At 38.6% G+C, this 26537-nt stretch overlaps 1 protein-coding gene across 6 annotated transcripts in view; it reads right to left on the minus strand.

Annotated features, from left to right (window-relative positions):
- The window catches only part of LOC136858352 (VPS35 endosomal protein-sorting factor-like), a 326083-nt gene that overhangs the window by 21484 nt on the left and 278062 nt on the right, over positions 1 to 26537 (minus strand). For all 6 annotated transcript variants that reach the window (XM_067137830.2, XM_068225497.1, XM_067137825.2 and 3 more), the window contains one exon: positions 13460 to 13599. In XM_067137830.2, the coding sequence (XP_066993931.2) occupies positions 13460 to 13599 (140 nt within the window). The remainder of the gene's footprint in view (positions 1 to 13459; positions 13600 to 26537) is intronic.

Genomic DNA, 26537 nt, shown 5'->3' on the forward strand with positions numbered 1-26537 from the left:
CCCAGAAGGAGTTTTGCTTGATAAAAACGAAATTTGGGAGGCATGTTTGCACATCTGAAAGATGATGCCTGATCAAATTTGCACGCTAGTCAACAAAGAATGGTGCTAATAGTGCCACTATGACCTTGAAAAACAAAGTTTGCTTTAAATACTTTGTGAGCCTTAGTCATGGTCTGGTGTTATCGTTGTGAGTCACATATGCCTTTAAAGAGACAAAGAAAGTTGTATCAACAGCTTACTGAGTTTGAACAAGTTCGTATGATAGGACTATGAGAAGTTGGATGTTCTTTCTGCAATATTGCAGAAAGACTTGGCACAGTTGGTAAAAATGGTCAAGGGAAGGCAATGTCTCAAGAAGACATAACTGTAAGGGTTATCGGTATACCAGTATTAATGTCCAGGCAACACATGATGCTGAAGAAAAGTTTACAAGCATTAGAGCTGAGTGGCCTGGTTCTGTACATGGCCACACACGGGCCACTACGGATAGGGAAAATCACCACATTTGCCGCATGGCTGTGGCGGATCGTACTGCATCTGTAGCAGCTATTAGAGCTTCAGTTGGCACCAGACAGACAGAGAACTGTAACAAACTGATTACCTGAGGGACAGCCCTGAGCCAGACATTTGTAACATTCATGCCACCAACTCCGAATCACTTCCATCTACGACTTCAGTGGTGTCAAGCTATAGCTCATTGGAGGGTGGAGTGGAGATCTGTAGTGTTCTTAGATGAGAGCCGTTTTTTTGTATTGGTGCCAGTGATGGCTGCAGGTTGGTAAGGAGGAGGCCAAGTGAGTGCTTAGAACCAAGCTGTCTATGGCATTGACACACTGGAACTACACCAGGAGTTATAATCTGGGGAACGATTTCCTTTGACAGCAGGAGCACTCTGGTTATCCCAAGAACTTTGACAGAGGATTTGTATGTCAGATTGGGGACTGAACCGGTTGTGGTGCCATTTATTTGCAGTATTCAAGAGGGGGTGTTTTCCAACAGGATAACGCTTGTCCTCATACCACTACCATCACCCAACATGCACTACAGAGTGTGGACCAGTTGCCTTGGCCTGCAAGATTGCCAGACCTTTACAGACTATGAATCTCATTGTTGAATCTGTATTGACGGTTGAACTTCTTACAAAATTTTGCAAAACTAATTTTAATTCTCCTAGTCAATACTGTATATTTTTATGTTCACTTAAGACAAAAATTCACACATAAAACAACATGTTTTGACCCGGCATTGGGTCATCCTCAGTAAGACATGTATGATGCATTAAAAACACAGGAAACATACAAAATGAAATGTTAGTTAAAAAGTTATTTTAAAAGGCATGATGAAAGAAGAAGAAAGAAAGAAAAGTAAGAAAGTAAGAAAATCACCAGACCTTTTGCCCATTGAGCATGTATGGGACATTATGGGATGACAAATCTAGAGTCATCCAATGCCAGCATTAACCGTTGCTGATCTGACTAACCAAGTGCAACAGGCATGGAACTCCATCCCACAAAATGACATACGACACCTGTGAGACACAATGCATGCTTGCATTCAATCGTGGCTACTACAGCGGTTATTACTGTACCACCATGTCACGTCTATTGCACACACTTGAACGTGTGACCTGGAAAACTTTAATCAAATAAATATATTGCATTCTTCTAAACCAGTATCTTCACGGTGCTGGGATTTCATTTTCTGCCAGTATATACACATTTTAATGAACATTGAATTTTCACGACCACATCGTAATCGAAAGCGACTTTCAACCTATTAGGTCGTGTTACGTACATTTAGTACGTGTTGAAGAGATGTTAAGTACAGAACAAAAATGGCCAACCAGACACCAGTGGGATCCGAACCCACAACCTCCCGATTTCGCATCGGTTGCTCTACCAGTTGAGCTATGGTGGCCCAGGTCATCTTTGTTCTGTTGGAAAGGATCTAAGCTACAGGTCTGGTACTACTACCATCACACTGTAGAGTGCGTTTAATTTGCCCGTTGAGGGCCAAGTCAATGAATATTGAATTTTCACGACCGCATCTTAATTGAAAGTGACTTGTGTCTGGTTGGCCATTTTTGTTCTGTACTTAACATCTCTTCAACACGTACTAAATGTACGTAACACGACCTAATAGGTTGAAAGTCGCTTTCGATTATACACATTTTACTTTGTTTAAAACAGCCTCTATGAATGAAGTTTTGATGAGTGGAAAGCTTTACTAAAATGCTCTCATAAAAACACAAGAGGTGAAAAAGAAAATCACTTCAATATACATAGTCATAGTATATAGTACCTGCTGATGCAGTCTGAGAATGAAACCATTGATGTTCTCACATCAGAATTTCCACCAAATAGGTGGGAATTAGACAAGTTGAAAGAAAATAGTGTGAAGGACTCTTTCAAGGAACATGTTGCACATGGACTAAAGAGAAGGCTGAAGGATTCACAATAGAGGAAGAATGGACAGTCGTGAAGAATGAGGTCTCTAGGGTTGCTGAAGAAATGATAGGAAGAAAGGAAAGATCACCTAAAAATCAATGGATAACTCAGGAGATACTAGACCTGATTGATGAACAAAGTACAAAAATGCAAAAAATCATGAAGGCAAAAGGGAATACAGGCGATTAAAGAATGAAGTGGATAGAAAGTGCAGGACAGCTAAGGAAGAATGGCTGACGGAGAAGTGCAAGGATGTTGAAAGGTGTATGATCCTACGAAAGGTAGATGCTGCATACAGGAAAATTGAGGAAACCTTTGGAGATAGGAAAACTAGGTATATGAATATTAAGAGCTCAGATGGAAAACCACTTCTAGGGAAAGAAGACAAGGCAGAAAGATGGCAGGAACATATCTAACAGTTGTATCAAGGTAAAGATGTAGATGATGAAATGGCGTATGGCTTTTAGTGCCGGGAGTGTGCGAGGACAAGTTTGGCTCGCCAGATGCAGGTCTTTATTGATTTGACACCCGTAGACGAACTGCGTGTCATGATGAGGACGAAATTATGATAAAGACGACACATACACCCAGACCCCGTGCCAGCGAAATTAACCAATTATAATTAAAACTACCGACCCTGCCGGGAATCGAACCCGGGTCCCCTGTAACCAAAGGCACGCTACCCATTCAGCCATGGAGCCGGACGATGTAGATGATGTGGTTCTGGAACAAGAAGAGGCTGTTAATGCTGATGAAATGGAGGGCCCACTTTTGAGATCAGAATTTGACAGAGCTTTGAGAGACCTAAACAGGAACAAGGCACCTGGAATTGATAACATTCCCTCTGAATTACTGACTTCCTTAGGAGAAACCAGCAGGGCAGTGTGTAGGATGTACGAGACAGGAGAAATGCCAACCGATTTTCGGCAAAATGTTGTTATAGCTATTCCCAGGAAAGCCGTTGCTGACAAGTGTGAAAACTACCGCACCATAGTTTAGAATCTCACGCCTGCAAAATTTTAACACGTATTATTTACAGAATGGAAAGACAAGTTGAAACTTAAATTGGGAGAAGATCAGTTTGGCTTCAGAAGAAATGTTGGAACACGTGAAGCAATCCTGACTTTACGTTTCATCTTAGAGGATAGAATTAAGAAGGACAAGCCCACATACATGGCATTCATAGACCTTGAAAGGGGATTCGATAATGTTGATTGGACCAAGCTATTTCGAGATTCTGAAGGTGATCGGGATCAAATGTTGAGAACAAATAATTATCAACAATCTGTACAAAAATCAGTCTGCAGTGATGATAATTGAGGGCTTTGACAAAAAACAAACAAACATCAATCCAGAAAGGAGTGAGGCAAGGTTGCAGTTTGTCCCCCCTACTTTTCAATGCTTATATAGAACAGGCAGTCAAGGAAATCAAAGAGAAATTTGGGAAGGGAATCACAATCCAAGAGGAGGAAATTAAAAGCCTGAGATTTGCTGATGATATTGCTATTTTATCTGAGACTACAGAAGATCTGGAGAAATTGCTGAATGGTATGGACAGTCTTGGGTAAGGAGTACAAGATGAAAATAAATAAGTCCAAAACAAAAGTAGTGGTGTGCAGTCGAACAAAGTTAGGTGATGCAGGAAATATTAAATTAGGAAATATTAAATTAGGAAATGAAGTCTTAAAAGAAGTAGATGAATATTGTTACTTGTGTAGTAAAATAACTAATGATGGCAGAAGTAAGGAGGACATAAAATGCAGATTAGCACGAGCAAAGAAGGCCTTTCTTAAGAAAATAAATTTAACTCACTTCGAACATTAGTATAAGAATTAGAAAGAAGTTTTCGAAGACTTTCGTCTGGAACGTGGCATTGTATGGAAGTGAAACATGGATGATAACTAGCTCAGAAACAAAGAGAATGGATGCTTTTGAAATGTGGTGTTACAGAAGAATGCTGAAGGCAAAATGGATAGATCGAATCACGAATGAAGAGATACTGAATCGAATTGCTGCACAGAAAATCGATTTGGCAAAATTTGACCAGAAAGAGAGATAGAATGATAGGACACATCTTAAGACACCGAGGACTTGTGCAGTTGGTTTTTTTTTTCCTGGTTATTTTACGTCACACCGACACAGATAGGTCTCATGGCGACGATGGGAGAGGAAAGGGCTAGGAGTGGGAAGGAAGCGACCGTGGCCTTAATTAAGGTACAGCCCCAGCATTTGCCTGGTGTGAAAATGGGAAACCATGGAAAACCAGGGCTGCTGACAGTGGGGTTCGAACCTACTATCTCCCGAATACTGGATACTGGCCGCACTTAAGCGACTGCAGCTATCGAGCTCGGTACAGTTGGTTTTTTGAAGGAAGTGTAGGCGCTAAGAATGGTAGGGGAAGACCAAGGTATGAATATGACAAGCTGATTAGAGCAGATGTAGGATGCAGCAGTTACCTAGAAATGAAAAGGTTAGCACAGGATACGGTGGCATGGAGAGCAGCATCAAACCAGTCTATGGGCTGATGACTCAAACAACAACAGGGTGTTGTAGGATAAAAACAGAGTACGAGTGAGTAGTATTGTAGTGTAGTAGTATATTAATTACCTTATTATCGTGTGATCTTTAAAAGGTCTCCCTCACACAATGTACAGGATACAGTAGGAGTAAAAGGGATGGGAAGGAATGGGGGGAATTGTAGAAGACAGGTAGTCTGATGTTCTAAGGGGAAGGAGACTGCAGGCTAGGGCTCTATTCAGGATCAGAAATCAGGACAGGTGTCTGTGAGAAATCAGTACGAGTCACTGCGGGTAGAACAGCAGAGGGAAGATGAGGAACTGGGAGCTGATGCTGAGAAGTGTGGAAGTAGGAGGATAGTGAAAGGGTAGAAAAGGGAAATGTAGAGGATACGAAAAGTCAGGTGGAACAGGGTCATGGGATAATCAGGTATGTGGGAAAGGACATGGAAAGGAATGTGATTGTAGCATGAGATCTCAATTTACCAAATGTTAATTGGAAAGGTAATGCGAACGACAGGATGCATGGCCTACAGATGGCAAGTAAGTTAGTATGGGAAGGACAGCTGATTCAGAAAGTGATGGAACCAACTAGAGGGAAGAATATCCTGGATGTGGTGCTGGTAAAACCACATGAGCTCTATAGAGAAACCAAAGTAATAGATGGTATTAGTGATCATGAAACTGTTTTTGCCGTAGTTAAAAAAAAAAAAATGTGATAGAAAGGAAGGTTTTAAAAGTAGGACTGTTAGGCAGTACCATATGGCTGATAAAGCAGGCATGAGGGAGTTTTAAAAAAAGTAACTATGATCGGTGGAAGACGATAAGTAAATATGTAAACAGACTCTGGGATAGTTTTAAAGCAATTGTTGAGGAATGTGAAAACAGGTTTGTACCTTTAAAGGTGGTAAGGAATGGTAAAGACCCACCTTATTATAACAGAGAAATAAAGAGACTAAGAAGAAGGTGCAGATTAGATAGACACAGAGTTAGAAATGGCAGTGGAAGTAAGGAAAAGTTGAAGGAACTTACTAGGAAATTGAATCTAGCAAAGAAGTCAGCTAAGTACAGTAAAACTTGCTCAAAGCGGAATCGCAAGGGTCATAGTTCCCTTTCCGAATTAGACAAGTTTCCGGATTGAACAAAATTATACAAAAAGATTCAAAAATTACTTACCCCTGATCCATTAGTCTAGTTTTGGTGATGCAAATTTCAGTAACATAATAACTTGATGTACAGTAGGTTTTTATTACTCTCGCATAGGCCTGCACTGTAACACACTTGTATGTACAGTATGTACTGTATATACCGTACTCAATGAAAAACTGACAATTTCTGTCTTATTCCACATGTTTAATAAACAAACTACAGTATATATATATATAACACATTACACACAATACTGTATTTGTCAAATTATTCCTTCTCCACAAGTCTAACAAAGAAACCTGTTTCACCTTCCTTGATGTCATGTCTTTCTCAATGTAGTCTTTAGCACTGTACTGTAGCTCAAGAAGTCGCGGTGAATTCAACTTGACAGCAAATTTCATTATGTCCCTGACACACTCAATAGCTTGTTCATGAGTGCGTACTTTTTCCTGACTTTCTCTTTCCTCCTCCTCCTCTTCCTGGTCTTCGTCCCTTGGATTATCATCTTCTTCATTCTCTGTTTGGCAGATCTTCAGAAGCTGTACAGCAGACTGGAAACTGTAGTGAGTAGCAAGCTGGTCTTCGCTGTGAATGTATTCGCCTACATTACATGCAAAATTCTGTTGTTAGCTCAGTGTAGATATCAGTGCAGCATTTTTAGTCACTTCCTCAGGTGTGCCGACGTCATCACTTTCTGTTAATCCCACTTTTGCAAAACACTTTACGACTGTTTGAGGTTTGATCTGCTTCATAGCCAAACTGATCCAGTTGATAGCATTCAGTTTGGAAACTAAGCATGCAAGGGAGTAGGTGTTGTTAGATGTATCAACATTCTTGATCAGTGACTGCATCAATAAACGTCTGTAATGAGATTTAAAGATATAAATCACTCCTTGGTCCATAAACAACACTGGTTGTGTTAGATGGAAACCAGGCTAGCTTGACACTGGAAAGGAACACGTGGGTGACAAGTGGCATTGTCGAGGAAAAGGATAACTTTGCGATTTTCCTTCTTCATCCTACAGTTAAAATTGTTCAGCCATTCTTCCATTAGAGCACTGGCCATCCAGGCTTTCCCATTGCTCCTCCAAGTTACCGGAAGTTTGCGCAAGTTCAAGTTTTTAAATCACCTTGGTTTTGGTGATTTCCTGATTACCAGGGACTTTTCCAATTTCCCCTCTATGTTACCACACAAAAGTACTGTAAATCTTTCTTTCGACATTTTACCCCCACCACACTTTTCCCCATGAAGCCCAAGTGACTTTGAAGGCAAGGCTTGAAAAAAACAATCATGTTTCGTCGGCGTTGAAAATGTCTTTAGGTTCATAGACAGAAATTAAATTTTGCAGCTTCGATTTTCACTCGGCTACTACATTTCCATCCCTGAAACTCTCCAGCCACCCAGGTGGTGTTGCCAAGTGATTTAGCAATGGCAAGAGCCTCATTCTGTAGCATAGGTCAACTAACTGGAAGTTTTCTCGAACGGGCACTGATGAACCATTCCCACACTAAATAATTGATTTCTTCATTGCCTGTTACCTTAGACTTCCTCTTCATTTGTCCATTCCCCTCCATCCACTGCTTAGTAATGTCGTCCTTATGTTTTGAAGTCTCATAAACTTGAGTTTTTCCACATCTGAAACGCAAGATAATTTCACACACAGACAACTTTTTCCTTTCATTCGCTTCAATAACTTCCACTTTCTCGTTCAGTGTCAGTAACATATATTTCTTAGCCAACATGCTGTCTTCAAAACTGACACAAATTTACTGACGGGACACAAAGTAAGGGAACTGTTTACCTAAGAATTGGGCTCAAGTTGTACATCAAGATAAAGATCTCTACGAACCATGGCAAGAGTCAGGCAATTAGTGGAGATTTGATCCCATTCTACCAGGAATTTGGGAAACCCGGACCTCATTAGAGCAGCGTGTTATGGTCTGCAAATCCTAATTCCTCCCCTGGCGAAATATTTATATACCTGCAGTACCGGGTATGCCTAAATATTTTTCACAGCTAAAGCTTAATTTCTGCATTATACAGTAATCATTTTCATAATTTCTTTCCGTTTCCATGTTGAACAGATTCTGCTTTATACAACATAAATAACATGCAAAGCCATATCCAGTGCGCCAGGACCACAACTTTCGTACACAGTGGACAAGTTTCCACTTTGAGCAAGTTTTTCTGTATAACATGATGGGAAGCATAGTTGGCTGTCACACAAAGTTTAGTGAAAAATGGAAGGATATGTATAGGTACTTTAAGACAGAAACAGGTCCCAAGATGAACCTTCCAGGAATCAAAAATGAACAAGGGGAGTGTGTATGTGAGGATCTACAAAAGGCAGAAGTATTCAGTCAGAAGTATGTAAAGATTGTTGGTTACAAGGATAATGTCCAGATAGAGGAGGTGACTAATGCTAAAGAAGTATTAAAATTTACATATAATAACAGTGATATTTACAATAGGATACAAAAGTTGAAAACTAGAAAAGCGGCTGGAATTGATAAGATTTCTGGGGATATACTAAAGACAATGGGTTGGGATATAGTACAATATCTGAAGTACCGGTACTTATTTGATTATCGTTTGCATGTAGGAGCTATACCAAATGAACAGAGAGTTGCTATAGTAGCCCCTGTGTATAAAGGAAAGGGCCATAGACATAAAGTTGAAAATTACAGGCCAGTACGTTTGACATGCACTGCATGTAAGCTTTGGGAAAGCATTCTTTCTGATTATATTAGACAAGTTTGCAAAATTAATAACTGGTTCAATAGAACGCAGTTTGGGTTTAGGAAAGGTTATTTCACTGAAGCTCAACTTATAGGATTCCAGCAAGATAAAGCAGATATCTTGGGTTCAGGAGGTCAAATGGGCTGTATTGCCATTGATCTGTCTAAAGCATTTAACAGGGTGGATCTTGGGAGACTACTGGCGAAAATGAGTGCAATTGGACTAGACAAAAGAGTGACTGAATGGGTTGCTATATTTCTAGAAAATAGATCTCAGAGAATTAGAGTAGGCGAAGCTTTATCTAACCCTGTAATAATTAACAGGGAAATTCCTCAAGGCAGTACTAGTTTTAATTACTGCAATGATGGGGTGAATTATTATTATTATAATTTTTTTTTTTTTTTTTTGCAAGTTGCTTTACATCACACCGACACAGATAGGTCTTATGGAGACGATGGGACAGGAAGGGGCTAGGAGTGGGAAGGAAGTGGCTGTGGCCTTAATTAAGGCCTTAATTCGCCTGGTGCGAAAATGGGAAACCACGGAAAAACATCTTCAGGGCTGCCGACAGTGGGGTTCGAACCCACTATCTCCCGAATACTGGACACTGGCTGCACTTAAGTGACTGCAGCTATCGAGCTTGGTGATGGGGTGAAAGTTCCTTATGGGGATCGCTGTAAGTACCTAGGTGTTAACATAAGGAAAGATCTTCATTGGGGTAATCACATAAATGGGATTGTAAATAAAGGGTACAGATCTCTGAACATGGTTATGAGGGTGTTTAGGGGTTGTAGTAAGGATGTAAAGGAGACGGCGTAAGTCTCTGGTAAGACACCAACTAGAGTATGGTTCCAGTGTATGGGACCCTCTCCATGATTACTTGATTCAAGAACAGGAAAAAATCCAAAGGAAAGCAGTTCGATTTGTTCTGGGTGATTTCCCACAAACGAGTAGCGTTACAAAAATGTTGCAAAGTTTGGCCTGGGAAGACTTGGGAGAAAGAAGATGAGCTGCTCGACTGAGTGGTATGTTTATAAGATTACTAATTAATTTATTGTTTAACCACCTATTCAATACATTTGGGTCTGATATAATTAGGATTTTATCCTTATTACATTATGAAAATATGAGACATGTTTTGCCTTTCATAGAAGGCATCATCAGTCATTGTATCACCTCGAGATTAAATCAGGCATTTGATTTAAAATTAAAACATAATTATTAAGATTTAACTATTACACACTTAAAACTACAGTAGAAGTCCATTATATCGAGAATTCGCAACAATGGAAAATGTACTCGCTATGGCGGATTGTCGTTATATCCGATTTTTGTATAAAAGTCGGAAAACCCCCATAAACATTAAAATCGGTATGAAACGGCAATCAGGTTGTTCAAAACTTGCGTTTCTGAGGATGATATCCACACTATGGCTTAGTTGTTTGTTGTTTTTTGAAATCCGATACTACATGAAAGTGTATGTTTAATTTAATTCTGAGAAAATTACAGTAGGCCCCTACCGTATTTCTCCGAATCCAAGACGAACCCCACTTTTACCTTCAAAAAATGTAAATCAGGCTCAAAAAGTGCTTTGTAAAATCATATGAATGCCTTTGTTGTACAGTACGCATTTTTAGACTGTTTTTTGACGCTGAACATTGGCTTTCGTTATGCCACATTTTTTTCGGCTGCACAATTATTCTCTATTTCTGCGGGTTTAATGACCATTAATTTAAAATTGGCATCATAATACCGAAGAGAACCCGTTGAAAATTTGCCGGCAATACCTATTCCATGCGTCTCTATAATACGGTGATCCATCAGGAAAATATTCTTGCTGTCTATAAAACTGTTACGGTACTTTTACTCAGCGTCAGATGTAACGGGCTACCACTACACGCATGTCCCGCTTGCCGGGTTCGGCCAACTTCAGTGGCTAGTGATGTATAGGCCTAATCGTGGACGTTGAAGGTCAACGAACGAGTTTATTGCACAAGGGAATGACCATTCCACCCTTGCGTTTTTCATGCACATACCTCACAATTACATCTTCGACTTCTTTAAAGCATCCTTGATGTGGACGCTGACTGCATTTTTTGTACAGTACACTTTTTTAGCCATCTTTGTCTTCACGCTGATACCAAATATTGGCTTTAGTTAGGCCTGTGCCATATTTTCTTGCGGCTGCACAATTATTCTACTTTTCCACGTGTTTAATAACCATTAACTTAAAATTGGCATCATAATATCGACGAGATCTCGTTGAAAATTTGCCGGCAATACCTGTTATTTTTACGACTATCCATCACGAAAATATTCTTGCTGTCTATGAAACTTAATTTTACTAAGAGTCAGGTACAGTAGACGCGTTATAACTCTGCCACTGAGTAGGCATGGCCTTTCTAAGAATTCGATGGCTTGCGTGTTTTGATGTCATTCAGCAGATTTGAGAAACGTTTTTGAAGAGGCTAATAGAATGTCATTCTCTCTTCACTATTTCCCGAGATCCAGTGACGTTACACACAGGCACTGTACAACAGGATGTCACGGCTAGCGATGTATAATAAAGAGGCGGTCGTTTACTGTCAACGAATTTCGTGTGCGCGTGTGCGTGTGAAAAGAAGCAGCGGGGTTACCGCGAGAGTTGCCAGTGGTATTCATTACTATTGGGCCGCGAATGCAAGACGACCCTTGATTTTTCGCATGAGATTCTGAGGAAAAATTGTCGTCTTGGATTTGGAGAAATACGGTATCATTCCAAAGTTTTCTTCTTCAAATGGCGTCACCTAACCTAACCGTATGTGTCATGAAAACATATTTGAAACGCATGTAGAGAAATGAGTTATCCTCGCTAAAATTTTACATGTGAATAGCCTTTCCGAAATTTAACTACACAGGTATGAAGGATGAGTTTTCCACCTAATCAATACTTTGTTTACAAAATGTTTAAAATTATCTACATTAAAACAGTACCGGTTCCGACCCGTAAATAGGTCATCATCAGCTTTTGGTGAACCTGCTTAATAGCGATTGTACATAAAACATTACTAAAAACTAATTTAACAAGAATGCCTTATTCTAATATTATACTACTGTTAAGATATATACATATGGTACAATTATAGGGCTTTGACTTGTTGGAGTTCCATTCAAAAATCTATACTGTTGCCAACATTACGTCAAACAAGATACATATATACATATGGTACAATGAAGGGCTTTGGCATGCTGGAGTCCCTTGAATGCCACATATTCCGAAAATTGTATAGCCGAGGTTGAAAATATAGTTCTTATAGAATAAAGGATCATTGAGGTTTTGGTGTCAAGTTCAAATATCTATGCAGTATGGCAGCATTAAGTCCAACTGTTGTATAGATACAATCAAGGTGCATTGTTGGGCCGCAATATTGTGGGGAACATAGTAGATTGAGGTTCTATAGCTTGTTTAACAGCTACTATGTTCATTCTTAGTGTATGATGATGCTGATACATGCTAGCTTTCAGGATCCTTGTTGAGGCATATCATGCTATGGATGAAATTTTGAAATTAAAGAAAGGTTGATAGAGCTCCCCTCTTCATACTTGCATTTATGCTCAGGTTTTCTGTCTGTTCATGGCATATCTTCCTGAGGCTCCATTTAGACATGACAAGTTCATTCCCTTAATTGCAAAATTAGGCTGAAGCATTCTGTTTGTTGTCAGACATGTCTTCAGTTGTCTCTCCAAGTCCACTATATTTGTTTCAGACCATTTGATGACACCAAATGAGTATATGGAAAAAGGAGTAGCAAAAGAGTTAATTGCATTTATTTAGTTTCCTACATTTAGGGATGATTTTAAAACGGCTATGGCTCTCTCAAAGTCTTTAGTCTTTCTTTGATGGTTGAGTGACAGATCCTTTTAAATTGGTGGAGCCCAAAGTACTTGTAAAAGTCTTCTGGTTTGAGATTTTTCATTACTTTCTTTACAGAGATTAGTCTCAAGGTTTCCTTGTTTCAGATGAATTGCTCTACATTTCTTCATTCCAAACTCCATGTGTACATCATTATTATTATTATTATTATTATTATTATTATTATTATTATTATTATTATTATTTTCAGCCATTATTAGTAATCTGTTAAACCTAATATGGGCTTTCATAACTCTGTATCTTGTGACTTGTGATGATCAGTTTATTTATTAATATTATTAACAATTAAGTTTTGTATTTTGTGCTGTTTAAGGAGAATAGGATCATAAAATGTCTTTCATCTTGTAATGATGCATATTTCAGCATAAAATAATGAATACCCTGATAAATAATTGTCTTGCTATCCAGGTGGGGTGTGTTAGAAAGGCTTAAGAAAAATTTGCCATATGTTTATTCGAAACAAATACCAGTTAAAACATTATTACCACACATTTGTTTCCTAGATACAGAAAAATAATTCAAGATATAAACAGTGCTGTGGTTTCAAATAATGCCCAGAAAATGTTTTTTCTTCGTAAAATTTGTAAAATTTCTCAGAGTGGGTTTTGAAGGTGTAATGAAGATAATTTGTAATATTAAATTGTTTAGCCAGGTACTGAAGAGATTTTGAAGGAAATACTAACAAATAACTTACCGGAACTACCAATAACGTAGAGAGTAAGTGGCAGACAAAAGACACAAGATACGGCTCTGAACTCTTCTGTTTACCATCCACTTCAACTGTAGCAGGCAACTCAGGAATGAGACTCAGTGCAGCCTTGAAACAGGCATCAGCTATGGAGAGAAATATCAAAAAGTTTACATGGGAATAAAATCATAAGTACAGGGGAGAATATGCGTTCACTAACAAAAACAAAAATCTTATTACTGGTCATGAATGGCAAATCATTTATTACTATACTTTTAGTCTTTTGTGAATAAAATAATCCAAGATCCCACTGAGAGAGATTTCAGCACCTCTACTGCAGTCGTTCCTTGCACTTAAGCCTTCATTAAACATTAAGACAATTTTTCTTTGAAAACTCTGAACCAATTTTTTCTCTTTTTTGACAGAGGCTTCTGTCTATTTCCTCACAGAAGATCCATCTTTAAATCTCAAAGCCATCTTTGAGATTCAAACCTGAATATCCCATATACTAGATAATTGCATTTGCAGATTCTGCTTGAAAAAACATACTTCTAATTCCCTGATGATGCACACAGCTATTTGCAGAGTTCTCAACTGGACAATGGTGAAAATATCATGAATTTACTTTGTGATTTTTGAATGCTCTGTCAGCCTAAGTCACAATCAAACCCAAATCCTCTGTTCCTCACAAGTATGCACTAAATCATTACTTATCAATTGAAGCCAAGAGACCAGCATAGTGACTAAGGCTGTGTTTCATATCCTGAAAGACCGCCTTGAGATGAGAAAAATTCCATCGCGATGGGTTCTGCACCATTTGATGGAACTGCAGAAATGGCAATGATACAATGCTGTGCACTAGGAACACTACAAGTACAAAGGGGAGGTTTTCCTACACTGCATCATAATAATGGATGAGACATGGGCCCAATCGTACAAGACCTAACTGAAACACCAATTGAAAGGAGTCATTATGGGTCCCCACGAAAGTCAAAAGTGCGTCAGAATCCATGAAAAGGATTCTGGTGCACAACCGTGATGGCGTTATTTTAATGCCTACAGTACGCAAGGACAGACCGTGAATGTGCAGTATTATTGTTCATTTCTGGAACATCACCTGTTGAGGAGCACTCCGCAAGATGTGACGACACTTTCCGCATGATTGAAGGACAAAGCTTGGGTGCATGCCATGCAACTGATGGCTGATTTATAAGCTTGATAGAGCTGGGAAGGGCTCAATCATCCCTCATAATTCCCTGAATTAATCCTTTGCAATTTTGATTTGATAACGAAGATGAAGGAACCACTTCGTGGCATCTGCTTTTTAAACTGTTCTGTAAGTTCTGCAGACAATAGACCATACCATCCAGAGAACAGGTGCTGCTACAGGGATGGCTTCCATATCGATGGGAACAGGTTCTGTACAATGCTGGGGACTACACTGAGGGACTGTAGAGGTTTCATACAGGCATCTCTTTTGTATCATTTGTAATTAGTAGTTTATGTTTATAAAGAAACAGCCCTCATATGTGTAATATAAGTAATAAAAAGCTTTATTCGTCGTGCGGCGTAAAGCCCCTAGCAAAAAAAAAAAAAACTTTATAAAGCATTATTTAAACCGCTTAGCCACGTCGACTGTTTATACACGTCATGGTATACCATTCCCTAGTTGCGTGAACTGCTTTCAAGTGTCAAGCCATTTCAAATGAATACTGTACGATGCACAAGCCACTAGTAAGCATTAAACCTTTTCTGAACCTTTCTGCTATCTACTGAATGTTGGTTGTACATCTCATTGAGCATGATATTCAAGTGAGGGGCAGGGAATATGCTTTCAGGATCTTCGTCTATTCAGCCTACAGCACAATGCTCTTACATACAGAAGGCAGTGGTATTAGCATGGCAACTTCCAGTGGTTCTGGAGGCAAAAACAAATTGAAGGATTTAGCCGAAAATTATATTGTGCATATGTTGTTAGATTCAGAAGACAATGATGCTGATAGTGACAGTTATTTTAGTAATCTGAGTGGTGGCAATGATGCAGAAGATGGCACAGGTGACAGTGACATTTTATATATAAAGAGGGGGCAGAGTTTGGAATAGTGCTAAAGGTTCTTATTTACCGCCGATGCTCTGAACCTATAGATACTTTTGAGCACCTGCATGTAGCACTACATGAAGGCCAATACAGAATGAAGAAGAATCATAATTCTTGAACATTTCTTTTTGATGATGATGCTTGGACCTTTGTTTTCTTATATATATAAATGATATGAGTAAAGAAATGGAATCAGAGGTAAGGCTTTTTGCGGATGATGTTATTCTGTATAGAGTAATAAATAAGTTACAAGATTGTGAGCAACTGCAACGTGACCTCGAAAATGTTGTGAGATGGACAGCAGGCAATGGTATGTTGATAAACGGGGTTAAAAGTCAGGTTGTGAGTTTCACAAGTAGGAAAAGTCCTCTCAGTTTTAATTACTGCGTTGATGGGGTGAAAGTTCCTTTTTGGGATCATTGTAGGTATCTGGGTGTTAATATACGGAAAGATCTTCATTGGGGTAATCACATAAATGGGATTGTAAATAAAGGGTACAGATCTCTGCACATGGTTATGAGGGTGTTTAGGGGTTGTAGTAAGGATGTAAAGGAGAGGGCATATAAGTCTCTGGTAAGACCCCAACTAGAGTATGGCTCCAGTGTATGGGACCCTCACCAGGATTACCTGATTCAAGAACTGGAAAAAATCCAAAGAAAAGCAGCTCGATTTGTTCTGGGTGATTTCCGACAAAAGAGTAGCGTTACAAAAATGTTGCAAAGTTTGGGCTGGGAAGAATTGGGAGAAAGAAGAAGAGCTGCTCGACTAAGTGGTATGTTTCGAGCTGTCAGCGGAGAGATGGCGTGGAATGACATTGGTAGACGAATAAGTTTGAGTGGCGTTTATAAAAGTAGGAAGGATCACAATATGAAGATAAAGTTGGAATTCAAGAGGACAAACTGGGGCAAATATTCATTTATAGGAAGGGGAGTTAGGGATTGGAATAACCTACCAAGGGAGAGTTCAATAAATTTCCAATTTCTTTGAAGTCATTTAGGAAAAGGCTAGGAAAACAACAGACAGGGAATCTGCCACCTGGGCGACTGCCCTAAATGCAGATCAGTATTGATTGATTGATTGATTAAAGGGGCCTAACATCTAGGTCATCGGCCCCTAATGGTACAAAGTGAGATGAAATGTACTGACAATTTAAAAGTCCAAAATCATCCACTGACCAGAATTCAAAACGTGATGATGAAGAATGAGTGGGTGAATATGAATTTAAAACAACCAGTGGATCTGACCTGCAATGCCCCATATTCCCAAAAACTATCGTAAAACAATAGTATTACTGACCAAGGGACTGCTTCTAAAGCACAATCCTGAATCGATGACGCTTGTTGTCAAAAGAGGTCCAAATCCAGGTCATCGGACCCTCATAATGGTACTTACTGCTAGTGAAGTAGAACCATGTCATTTGTCATGTTGTGGTACTAATCAAAAGTAGTGCAGACTCGTGGTATTCCACACATTATGGTACTACTCACAGGTAATGTAATACGCACATGTAACGCAGACCTATGGTGCTTCTCACATTGCGGCACCACTTACAAGCAATGCAAACCTATGGTGTTCCTCACATAAGTGTACTAATCACAGGCACTCATACTATCCCGTGATGTTCCTCACATAGTGAGTACTAATCATAGGCAACGCAGACCCATGGTGTCGCTCATATAGTGGTATTAATCACAGGCAACACTCAGACCCGTGGTATTTCTCGCATAATGGTAGTAATTACATTGCAACGTAAGCCCGTGTTGTTCCGCATGTAGTGGTATTAATCACAGGTATTGTAAATACCATCCTGACTCACACTCTGTTGCTACTAATCACAAACCTATTGTGTACCAAACATAGTGGTACTACTAGCAAGTAAAGGCGACCCATGGTGTTCCCCGTGTGATGGTACAAATTACAAGTAGTCTCATGGTTCTAATTCGATCATCCCTTGGTCGCCCCTTTTAGCCGCCTCTTACAACAAGCAGGAGTACCATGGGTGTAGTAGGTTTGAGAAATGATTTCTTTTTTGATGAACTAGCAGAACTGACAGTGCAAAAGAGAGAGAGATGGAGGGGGGGGGGGTAACTTTTCCCTAGTGAAACAATTCATACTTGAGGGAAAAATTACCAAAATAAATTACTCAATATGTGAAAAAGAAATCTCTTAATGGGTTAATTTAGTGTATGGCTTTTAGTACCAGGAGTGTGTCTGAGGATATGTTTGGCTTGTCTGGGCAGATTTTTCTATTTGACACCCTTGGGCGACCTGCACATGTGGGTGTGAGATGTTAATGAGGTAGGGAGAGGGGGAAAACTGATGTGGGCACATAGCCTACTCCTGTCAAATAATACTAAAGGATCTACTCAATGTTTAATATCTTCAACTGATGTATGAATCACATCAACGCAATTTGTATTGGTATTACATACCACTTAGTCGAGCAGCTCGCCTCCTTTCTCCCAATTCTTCCCAGCCCAAACTTTGCAACATTTTTGTAACACAACTTTTTTGTCAGAAATCACCCAGAACAAATCAAGCAGCAATTCTTTGGATTTTTTTCCACTTCTTGAATCAAGTAATCCTGGTGAGGGTCCCTACACTGGAACCACACTCTAGTTGGGGTCTTATCACAGACTTGTATGCCCTCTCCTTTACATCCTTACTACAACCCCTGAACACCCTCATAACCATGTGCAGAGATCTGTACCCTTTATTTACAATCCCATTTATGTGATTACCCCAATGAAGATCGTTCCTTATATTAACACCTAGGAACATACAGTGATTCCCATAAGGAACTTTCACCCCATCAACGCAGTTATTAAAACAGAGAGGACTTTTCCTATTTGTGAAACTCACAACCCGACTTTTAACCCCATTTATCATCATACCATTGCCTGTTGTCCATCTCACAACATAATCGAGGTCATTTTTCAGTTGCTCACAATCTTGCAGCTTATTTATTACTCTATACAGAATAATATCATCTGCAAAATGCCTTATCTTTGACTCCACTTCTTTACTCATATCATATCATTTCATTCATTCGTATCATTTAAGCCCTTATGGACAGTGTTTGAACTCGAATATCTCATGATGACAATTTTCACTTCTTTCCCTTCTTCCTCTTCCCAAAATCTCTTCATCCTTTGGCTGTTCTCCAGTTTCCTCTGTTTTGTCCACACTCTTCCTGTCTTCTTCTCATTTACTATAAATTTTGTATTCCTAATTTTGTTTCTGAATTCTTTTCTGTCTCCTATCATTTGTTTGTTGATGCTCACCAGCCATAAGTCTTCCTCTATTTCACTATACCAATATGTTTTCTTGCTTGAACTGTTTACTACATCAAAGATTTTCTTTGTAAGTCTGTTGTTGTCCATTCTCTGTATGTGCCCGCAGAAAGTTAGTCTGTGTTTCCTGATCATGTCTGCGAGTCTGTCAGTGTGCCGGTACAGCTTTTCGGTAGGTCGTTTCATCCATATGCCATCTCTGTGTATTGGTCCAAATATTTTTCTGAAAATTTTACGCTCTATTTTTTCTGTCTCTATGATGCCTGATGCTTTAATTGTGATCATTTCTGACGCATACAATGCTTCTGGTAATACAACTGTTTTGTAGTGTTAAATGATAACAAAAACTCAATTTTAGTTAAAGGCCCCAAACGTAACTGGCCTAACCTTAATACACTTAATACGGCCACTACCTTGATCACAGAATCTGAACTAGCCATTAATAAAATGGCAATAGATAAACAAGATGAATTAAGAATAGAATTAAAAAAGAAACTGAACTACGTTTTCTTTCCAAAAACTTCAGTCAACCCCACTAATTATAACAATAACAAAGACTTATTTGCCGAACAAAAACAACTATGTGCACTTAAAAAGAAAATCATTGACAACGATCTTATCGTCACCAAAGCCAACAAAGGTAATACTACCATCGTAATGGATAAAAATGAATAAATTATAAAACAAAGAATTTCTTTTCAGACAGTTCATTTCCCACCGTCAAAAAGGATCCCTCCCAGAGAATTCAACAATTACTCACACAGACTCTAAAGAACACCCCATACCTATTGACAGACCAAAAGAAAACAAAATTAATAATTACGAATCCAGGTCCTCCTACTGCAAACGCCCTGCCAAAAATACACAAGGTTGGCGTACCTATTCGCCCGATCATCAACTATAGACCTAGCCCTTTATACAAAATATCTCAATTTGTCCAAACATTTTTGAGGAAGAATTATCAATTTATTTCCAAAAAATCCATTAAGAACACTTCTGACCTAATAAGTTAAATTAATTCAATATCCAGCCCCATCACTCCCTTCATTCTTTTGATACTGTTAACATGTATCCCAGCATGCAAGTATCAAAACTACCGGGCGATTTGGCCGAGAGTTTAGAGGCGCGCGGCTGTGAGCTTGCATCCGGGAGATAGTGGGTTCGAACCCCACTGTCGGCAGCCCTGAAGATGTTTTTCTGTGGTTTCCAATTTTCACACCAGGCAAATGCTGGGGCTGTACACTAATTAAGGCCACGGCCGCTTTCTTCCAACTCCTAGGCCTTTCCTATCCCATCATCGCCATAAGACCTATCTGTGTCAGTGCGACGTAAAACAAGTAGCAAAAAAAAAGGTATCAATATTATTGAAAACAATTTAAATAAATACAGTCAACTGAGTAAATTCGAAAGCCATGATTTCATGTCTATCTAAAAATTAGCTGTAAATAACAATTTCTTCACTTTTGATAACATCAAGGTTTGGCAATGGGCTCATCTGCCTCAGGTATCCGAGCTGAAATATAGTTAGATTTTCTAGAACATAATAAGAATGACAACAACAAAATCTTTACAAATATTCTCTTTTGGGCCAGATATGTAGATGATATCTTGGTTATTATAGATGATAAAACAATCGACGTAACTACCACTCTTCTCAGTCTTAATAACATTGATTCACACATTCAATTCACACTAGAATCCAAAAAAGACCAAAATTAAAACTATTTAGATCTAACTATCACCAGACACCCAATCTTTTTAAGTTACAAGATCTTTAGAAAACCCACTCAAACTGCTTATACAATCTGCCTAGACTCAATACATCCACAGACTCACAAACGAGCAACTTACAACAGCTCAGTTCACCGAGCCATTACTGTACCTATGTCTAAAAAAGATCTAAAAAGACTAATTGAACACCATTCAATACATTGCATGATCCAATGGTTTAAATTATTTTTTCATTGAAAGAATAATAAACAAATACAGACATTGTCCTTCAACCACTTTAAAGAAAGAAAAACCCAACATCCCCTTAATTTCCACTTTCACATTTAATAAAGACATCTATAAAATCACTAACATTTTTAAGAAACACAATGTAAAAATAGCCTTTAAAACAAATAATAAAAATGCAGATATCTTATACAATTCCACTTCTGTTAACAGAATTAATAGATTCTCAAAATCAGGAGTTTACATAATCAAGTGTGATAATTGCAATTTTTCATATGTTGGACAGACTGGGAGAAGTTTCAATACAAGATATTCAGAACATATTAATGCCCTAAGATATAACAAATTCTCAGCAGCAGGTCAACAAATGCAAGATTACAACCATATTTTTACTAACATAAAGCAAGATATGGAAATCCTTAAAATATTAAACAAAGGCCCCCTACTTGACATAACAGCAAACTGTTTCATACATTTAGATCAATATTTCAACTCAAACTATAACCTAAATTATTTTTTGGAGAAAACCAACATTCTACAGTAGAAGTCCGCTATAGCGAGCACGGTGTATAACGAGAACTCCGTTATAGCGACGATCTTTTTCTGTCTCTTCAAAATTCCTATATTAAACTGTGTATCGTCCTTCGGTTACAGCGAGAACCCTATTACTGGCGCATCCGTTATTACGAGCGATTAAGCGCGCGCGATTTTTTCCGTTACCGATATTTATGCACCCCAGCGATGATATTGCATGCGATCTATTACCTTCGGCATCGTTTCCTCGCTATGTGCACTAGCGATTTCTCTCGTCGACATTCGAAGGCGATGTTGGAGTCGATTAGTAATATCCGTCGACAGTTGTTCCGTAAAGAAAATTCGAAATGAAAGATAACATATTTTCGTAATAAATGCGTAAATAACGTGTCTTCTCTCGTCTAGTTACGGCTATTTACATGTAAATTTTTCGCGAGGAGGTTATTTCTCTACGTGCGTTCCAAATATGTTTTCATGATAGGCTACATACTCGTTAAAATTAAGGCTGACTAAACGACCGCTTAATTTTGAGGCTAAATACTGCAATTAAGTAAGAATGGGATACACCTTGAGATATGGCTGAGTGCTTAATTGATTTCAGAGGTTAGTTTATATTTTGTCGCGTCTGGTTAAATTACGGAAAGGCTATTATGAAAATTTATAGCGAGAAAGGTATAATTTCTCTACTGGCGCTTGAAGTGTGTTTTCATCATACGTATAGTACGGTTAAGTTAGGATACGTGACGCTGTTTGAATAAGAAAATTGAAACGTTTGCAACAAAATGCTATCGATCATCTTCGGTACGGTATAGTTTTCTCGCTTTCTGCATTTGCGAGCTCTCTCGTTGAGATGCAAAGGCGATGTTGGAGTTTAGTAATACCTATTGACTGCTGTTCTCTAAAGAAAATTCGAAATGAAAGAGGAAAACACGTTTTCGTAATAAATGCGTATATAACGTGGCCGATAGCAGTCGTTAACTCGTTAAAAATAAAGAATGAAGTAAACGATATCTTAATTTAAATATTATATACGGAAATTAAGTAAGAATGTGATACACCTCAAGATATGGCAGAGTACATCACTGATTTTAGAGGATATTTCATATCTTCTCTCGTCTAGTTACGGCTATTTACATGTAAATTTTTCGCGAGGAGGTTATTTCTCTACGTGCGTTCCAAATATGTTTTCATGATAGGCTACATACAGGGTTAGGTTAGGTGACGCTGTTTGAAGAAGAAAGCTGAGGCGTTTGCCACAGAAATCTCTGGAGTGATACAGTATTTCTCCGAATCCAAGACTTTTTTTTTTCTCAGAGTCTAATGCGAAAACTCAAGGGTTGTTGGTTGTTGCATTCGCGGCCTAACAGTAAGTTAATGGATACCACTGGCAACTATCGCGGTAACCACGCTGCTTCTTTTCACACGCGCACAGAACTCGTTGACAACGAACGACCGCCTCTTTACTACACATCGCTAGCCGCGACAACCGGCTGTACAGAGGCTGTGTGTTTCTCATATCTGCAGAATGGCATCAAAGCATGCGACCCTTCGAATTCTTAGAAAAGCCATGGCTACTCAGTGGCAGAGTCATAACGCTTCTAGTAAAATTAAGGTTTATAGACAGGAGGAATATTTTCGTGATGGATAGTCGTATTGTAAACATACGTGGAAAAGGTATTGCCGGCAAATTTTCAACGGGTTCTAGTCGATATTATGATGCCAATTATAAGTTAATGTTTATTAAACACACGGAAATGTAGAATAATTGTGCAGCCGCAAGAAAATACGGCATAGGCCTAACTAAAGCCAATATTTGGCGTTAGCGTGAAGACAAAGAGCTAAAAAATGCGTCCTGTACAGAAAATGCATTCAGTGGTCCGCAACAAGGACGCTTTAAAGAAGTCGAAGATGAAATTGTGAGGTATGTGCACGAAAAACGCAAGGACGGAATGGCCATACCGTGGCGCAGTAAACTCGTTCGTTGACTTTCAACGTTCGCGATTAGGCCAATACATCGCTAGCCGCTGAATTTGGCCGAACCCGGCAAGCGAGACGTGCGTGTAGCGGCAGCCGGTTATATCTGACGCTGCGTAAAAGTAACAGTTTTATAGACAGCAAGAATAATTTCCTGATGGATCGTTGTATTGTAGAGACGCATGGGATAGGTATTGCCGGAAAATTTTCAACGAGTTCTCTTCGGTATTATGATGTCAATGTTGCCAAAAAAAGAAATACGGCGTGACGAAAGTCATTGTTCGGCGTCTAAAAATGCGTAGGCCTACTGTAAGACAAGGCATTCATATGATTTTACAAACTTCTTTTTGCGTCTGATTTAAATTTTTTGAAGGAAAAAAGTAGGGTTCATCTTGGATTCGGAGATATACGGTACTATATTTTCTTTCAGAATGAAATTAAACATTCACGTAGTATGGGACTACAAAAAATAACAAACAAGTAAGCCGTAGTGTGGATATCATCTACGGAAACGCAAGTTTTGAACAAATTGATTGCCGTTTCATACCGATTTTAAAGTGCATGAAGGGTTTTCCAACTTTTATACAAAAACGGATATAACGACAATCCGTTATAGCGAGTAATTTTTCGCCGTTATGAACTCTCGCTATAACGGACTTCTACTGTATTTAACCTCTTGATTATTATTTTTAGAAATTTTAATTTAACTAATCCAAAATCGATTTTCCATTCAATTCATGGCACCTTTCTCAGCAATTACTCCTATTCCCTCACCCCCACCTTAAATTAGTCCCTCCTCTCTTCCCCCTCCCTTCCCTGTTTCTCTCCGATCTGTCCTACCCATTTTTCCCCTCCCTTGCGTATCTTCTTTACTCGTATTTCCTGTCACATAAGTTATGCAATACGTCCAACACATTACAGCACAAGGTGAGTCACACATTACATATTTTTATTACTTTTTCTTCAACACATTACAGCACAAGGTGAGTCACACATTACATATTTTTATTACTTTTTCTATTTGTTTTTTTTTCCACTTTTTTCATTACCCCCTTTACTAATTTGGCTTTTATTACTAACAATATTATTTATTTCGCTTTATTTTGAATTGAACTGCGAATCTTCTACACCTGCATCACAGAACTGTTTTGACTTTCAAGCTCTACTTTTACCTTCAGTTTTTTAAGGACTTTAATCTCTTAGAATGACATCTATGTACCATCTTTCTACATTGTTCACTACGTGTGCTAAAATTGTTTTCTTAACACCACTACTACCTGTGATGACATACAGCTGTTAGAACTTCATAATGAGTGATACACAACTCTAAAGATTCTTCAGGATCCATAAGTTATGCAATACGTCCAACACATCGCAGCGCAAGGTGTCAGAACTTCATGACGAAAGAATGACAAGTCTCAAGATTCTTCGACATCCAAACTGATCATCTTGACTTCTTCCGTCAATGACAGCTAAGTGCATTAATTTATGCATAATCTGAAGCTTTTACCACAATTATGACTATTTCTTCTTTATAGTGTCAAATCCACTATAGTTTTGCGACTATTTTTGCAACTTCTATGAACTATTTGATACAATGTGCAACTCGAGCTTTTGGCTGATGATGACCCCGATAATGAGTAGAAACTAGTACCTAATAAATGTTTCTTCAGTAAAGTAACACACTTTACTTGAATTTGTATTGAAAAGGTGGAACTACTGTACTTTTAATTTTAATTGTTTTGTAGTGTCTAAGTTAGGCCTGTCTTGATACGCTTTTCTTATTTTAATGTGACCATGCAAGTTTGTATGCTTTCTGGAGTTTTTCCGTTCGTTCTATGTTAGACATCTTGTTTGATCCTCCTATTTGTATGTATTCCCCTAAAATTTTTCGACTCTCTTTACAGGGTGGTAAGGAATCGTAAAGACCCACCTTATTATAATAGAGAAATAAAGAGACTAAGAAGGAGGTGCAGACTGGAAAGAAATAGAGTTAGAAATGGCTGTGGAAGTAAGGAGAAATTGAAGGAACTTACTAGAAAATTGAATCTAGCAAAGAAGGCAGCTAAGGATAATATGATGGCAAGCATAATTGGCAGTCATACGAATTTTAGTGAAAAATGGAAGGGTATGTATAGGTATTTTAAGGCAGAAACAGGTTCCAAGAAGGACATTCCAGGAATAATTAATGAACAAGGGGAGTGTGTATGTGAGGATCTTCAAAAGGCAGAAGTATTCAGTCAGCAGTATGTAAAGATTGTTGGTTACAAGGATAATGTCGAGATAGAGGAGGAGACTAAGGCCAAAGAAGTAATAAAATTTACATATGATAACAATGACATTTACAATAAGATACAAAAGTTAAAAACTAGAAAAGTGACTGGAATTGATCAGATTTCTGGGGATATACTAAAGACAATGGGTTGGGATATAGTACCATATCTGAAGTACTTATTTGATTATTGTTTGGTCGGAGGAGCTATACCAGATGAATGGAGAGTTGCTATAGTAGCCCCTGTGTATAAAGGAAAGGGTGATAGACATAAAGCTGAAAATTACAGGCCAGTAAGTTTGACATGCATTGTATGTAAGCTTTGGGAAGGCATTCTTTCTGATTATATTAGACATGTTTGTGAAATTAATAACTGGTTCGATAGAAGGCAGTTCGGTTTTAGGAAAGGTTATTCCACTGAAGCTCAACTTGTAGGATTCCAGCAAGATATAGCAGATATCTTGGATTCTGGAGGTCAAATGGACTGTATCGCGATTGACCTGTCTAAAGCATTTGATAGGGTGGATCATGGGAGACTACTGGCAAAAATTAGTGCACTTGGACTAGACAAAAGAGTGACTGAATGGGTTGCTATATTTCTAGAAAATAGATCTCAGAGAATTAGAGTAGGTGAAGCTTTATCTGACCCTGTAATAATTAAGAGGGGAATTCCTCAAGGCAGTATTATCGGACCTTTATGTTTTCTTATATATATAAATGATATGAGTAAAGGAGTGGAATCGGAGGTAAGGCTTTTTGCGGATGATGTTATTCTCTATAGAGTGATAAATAAGTTACAAGATTGTGAGCAATTGCAACATGACCTCGAAAATGTTGTGAGATGGACAGCAGGCAATGGTATGTTGATAAACGGGGTTAAAAGTCAGGTTGTGAGTTTTACAAGTAGGAAAAGTCCTCTCAGTTTTAATTACTGCGTTGATGGGGTGAAAGTTCCTT

The sequence above is a fragment of the Anabrus simplex genome, chromosome 1 (genome assembly GCF_040414725.1).
Source record: "Anabrus simplex isolate iqAnaSimp1 chromosome 1, ASM4041472v1, whole genome shotgun sequence".
NCBI lineage: Eukaryota > Metazoa > Arthropoda > Insecta > Orthoptera > Tettigoniidae > Anabrus > Anabrus simplex.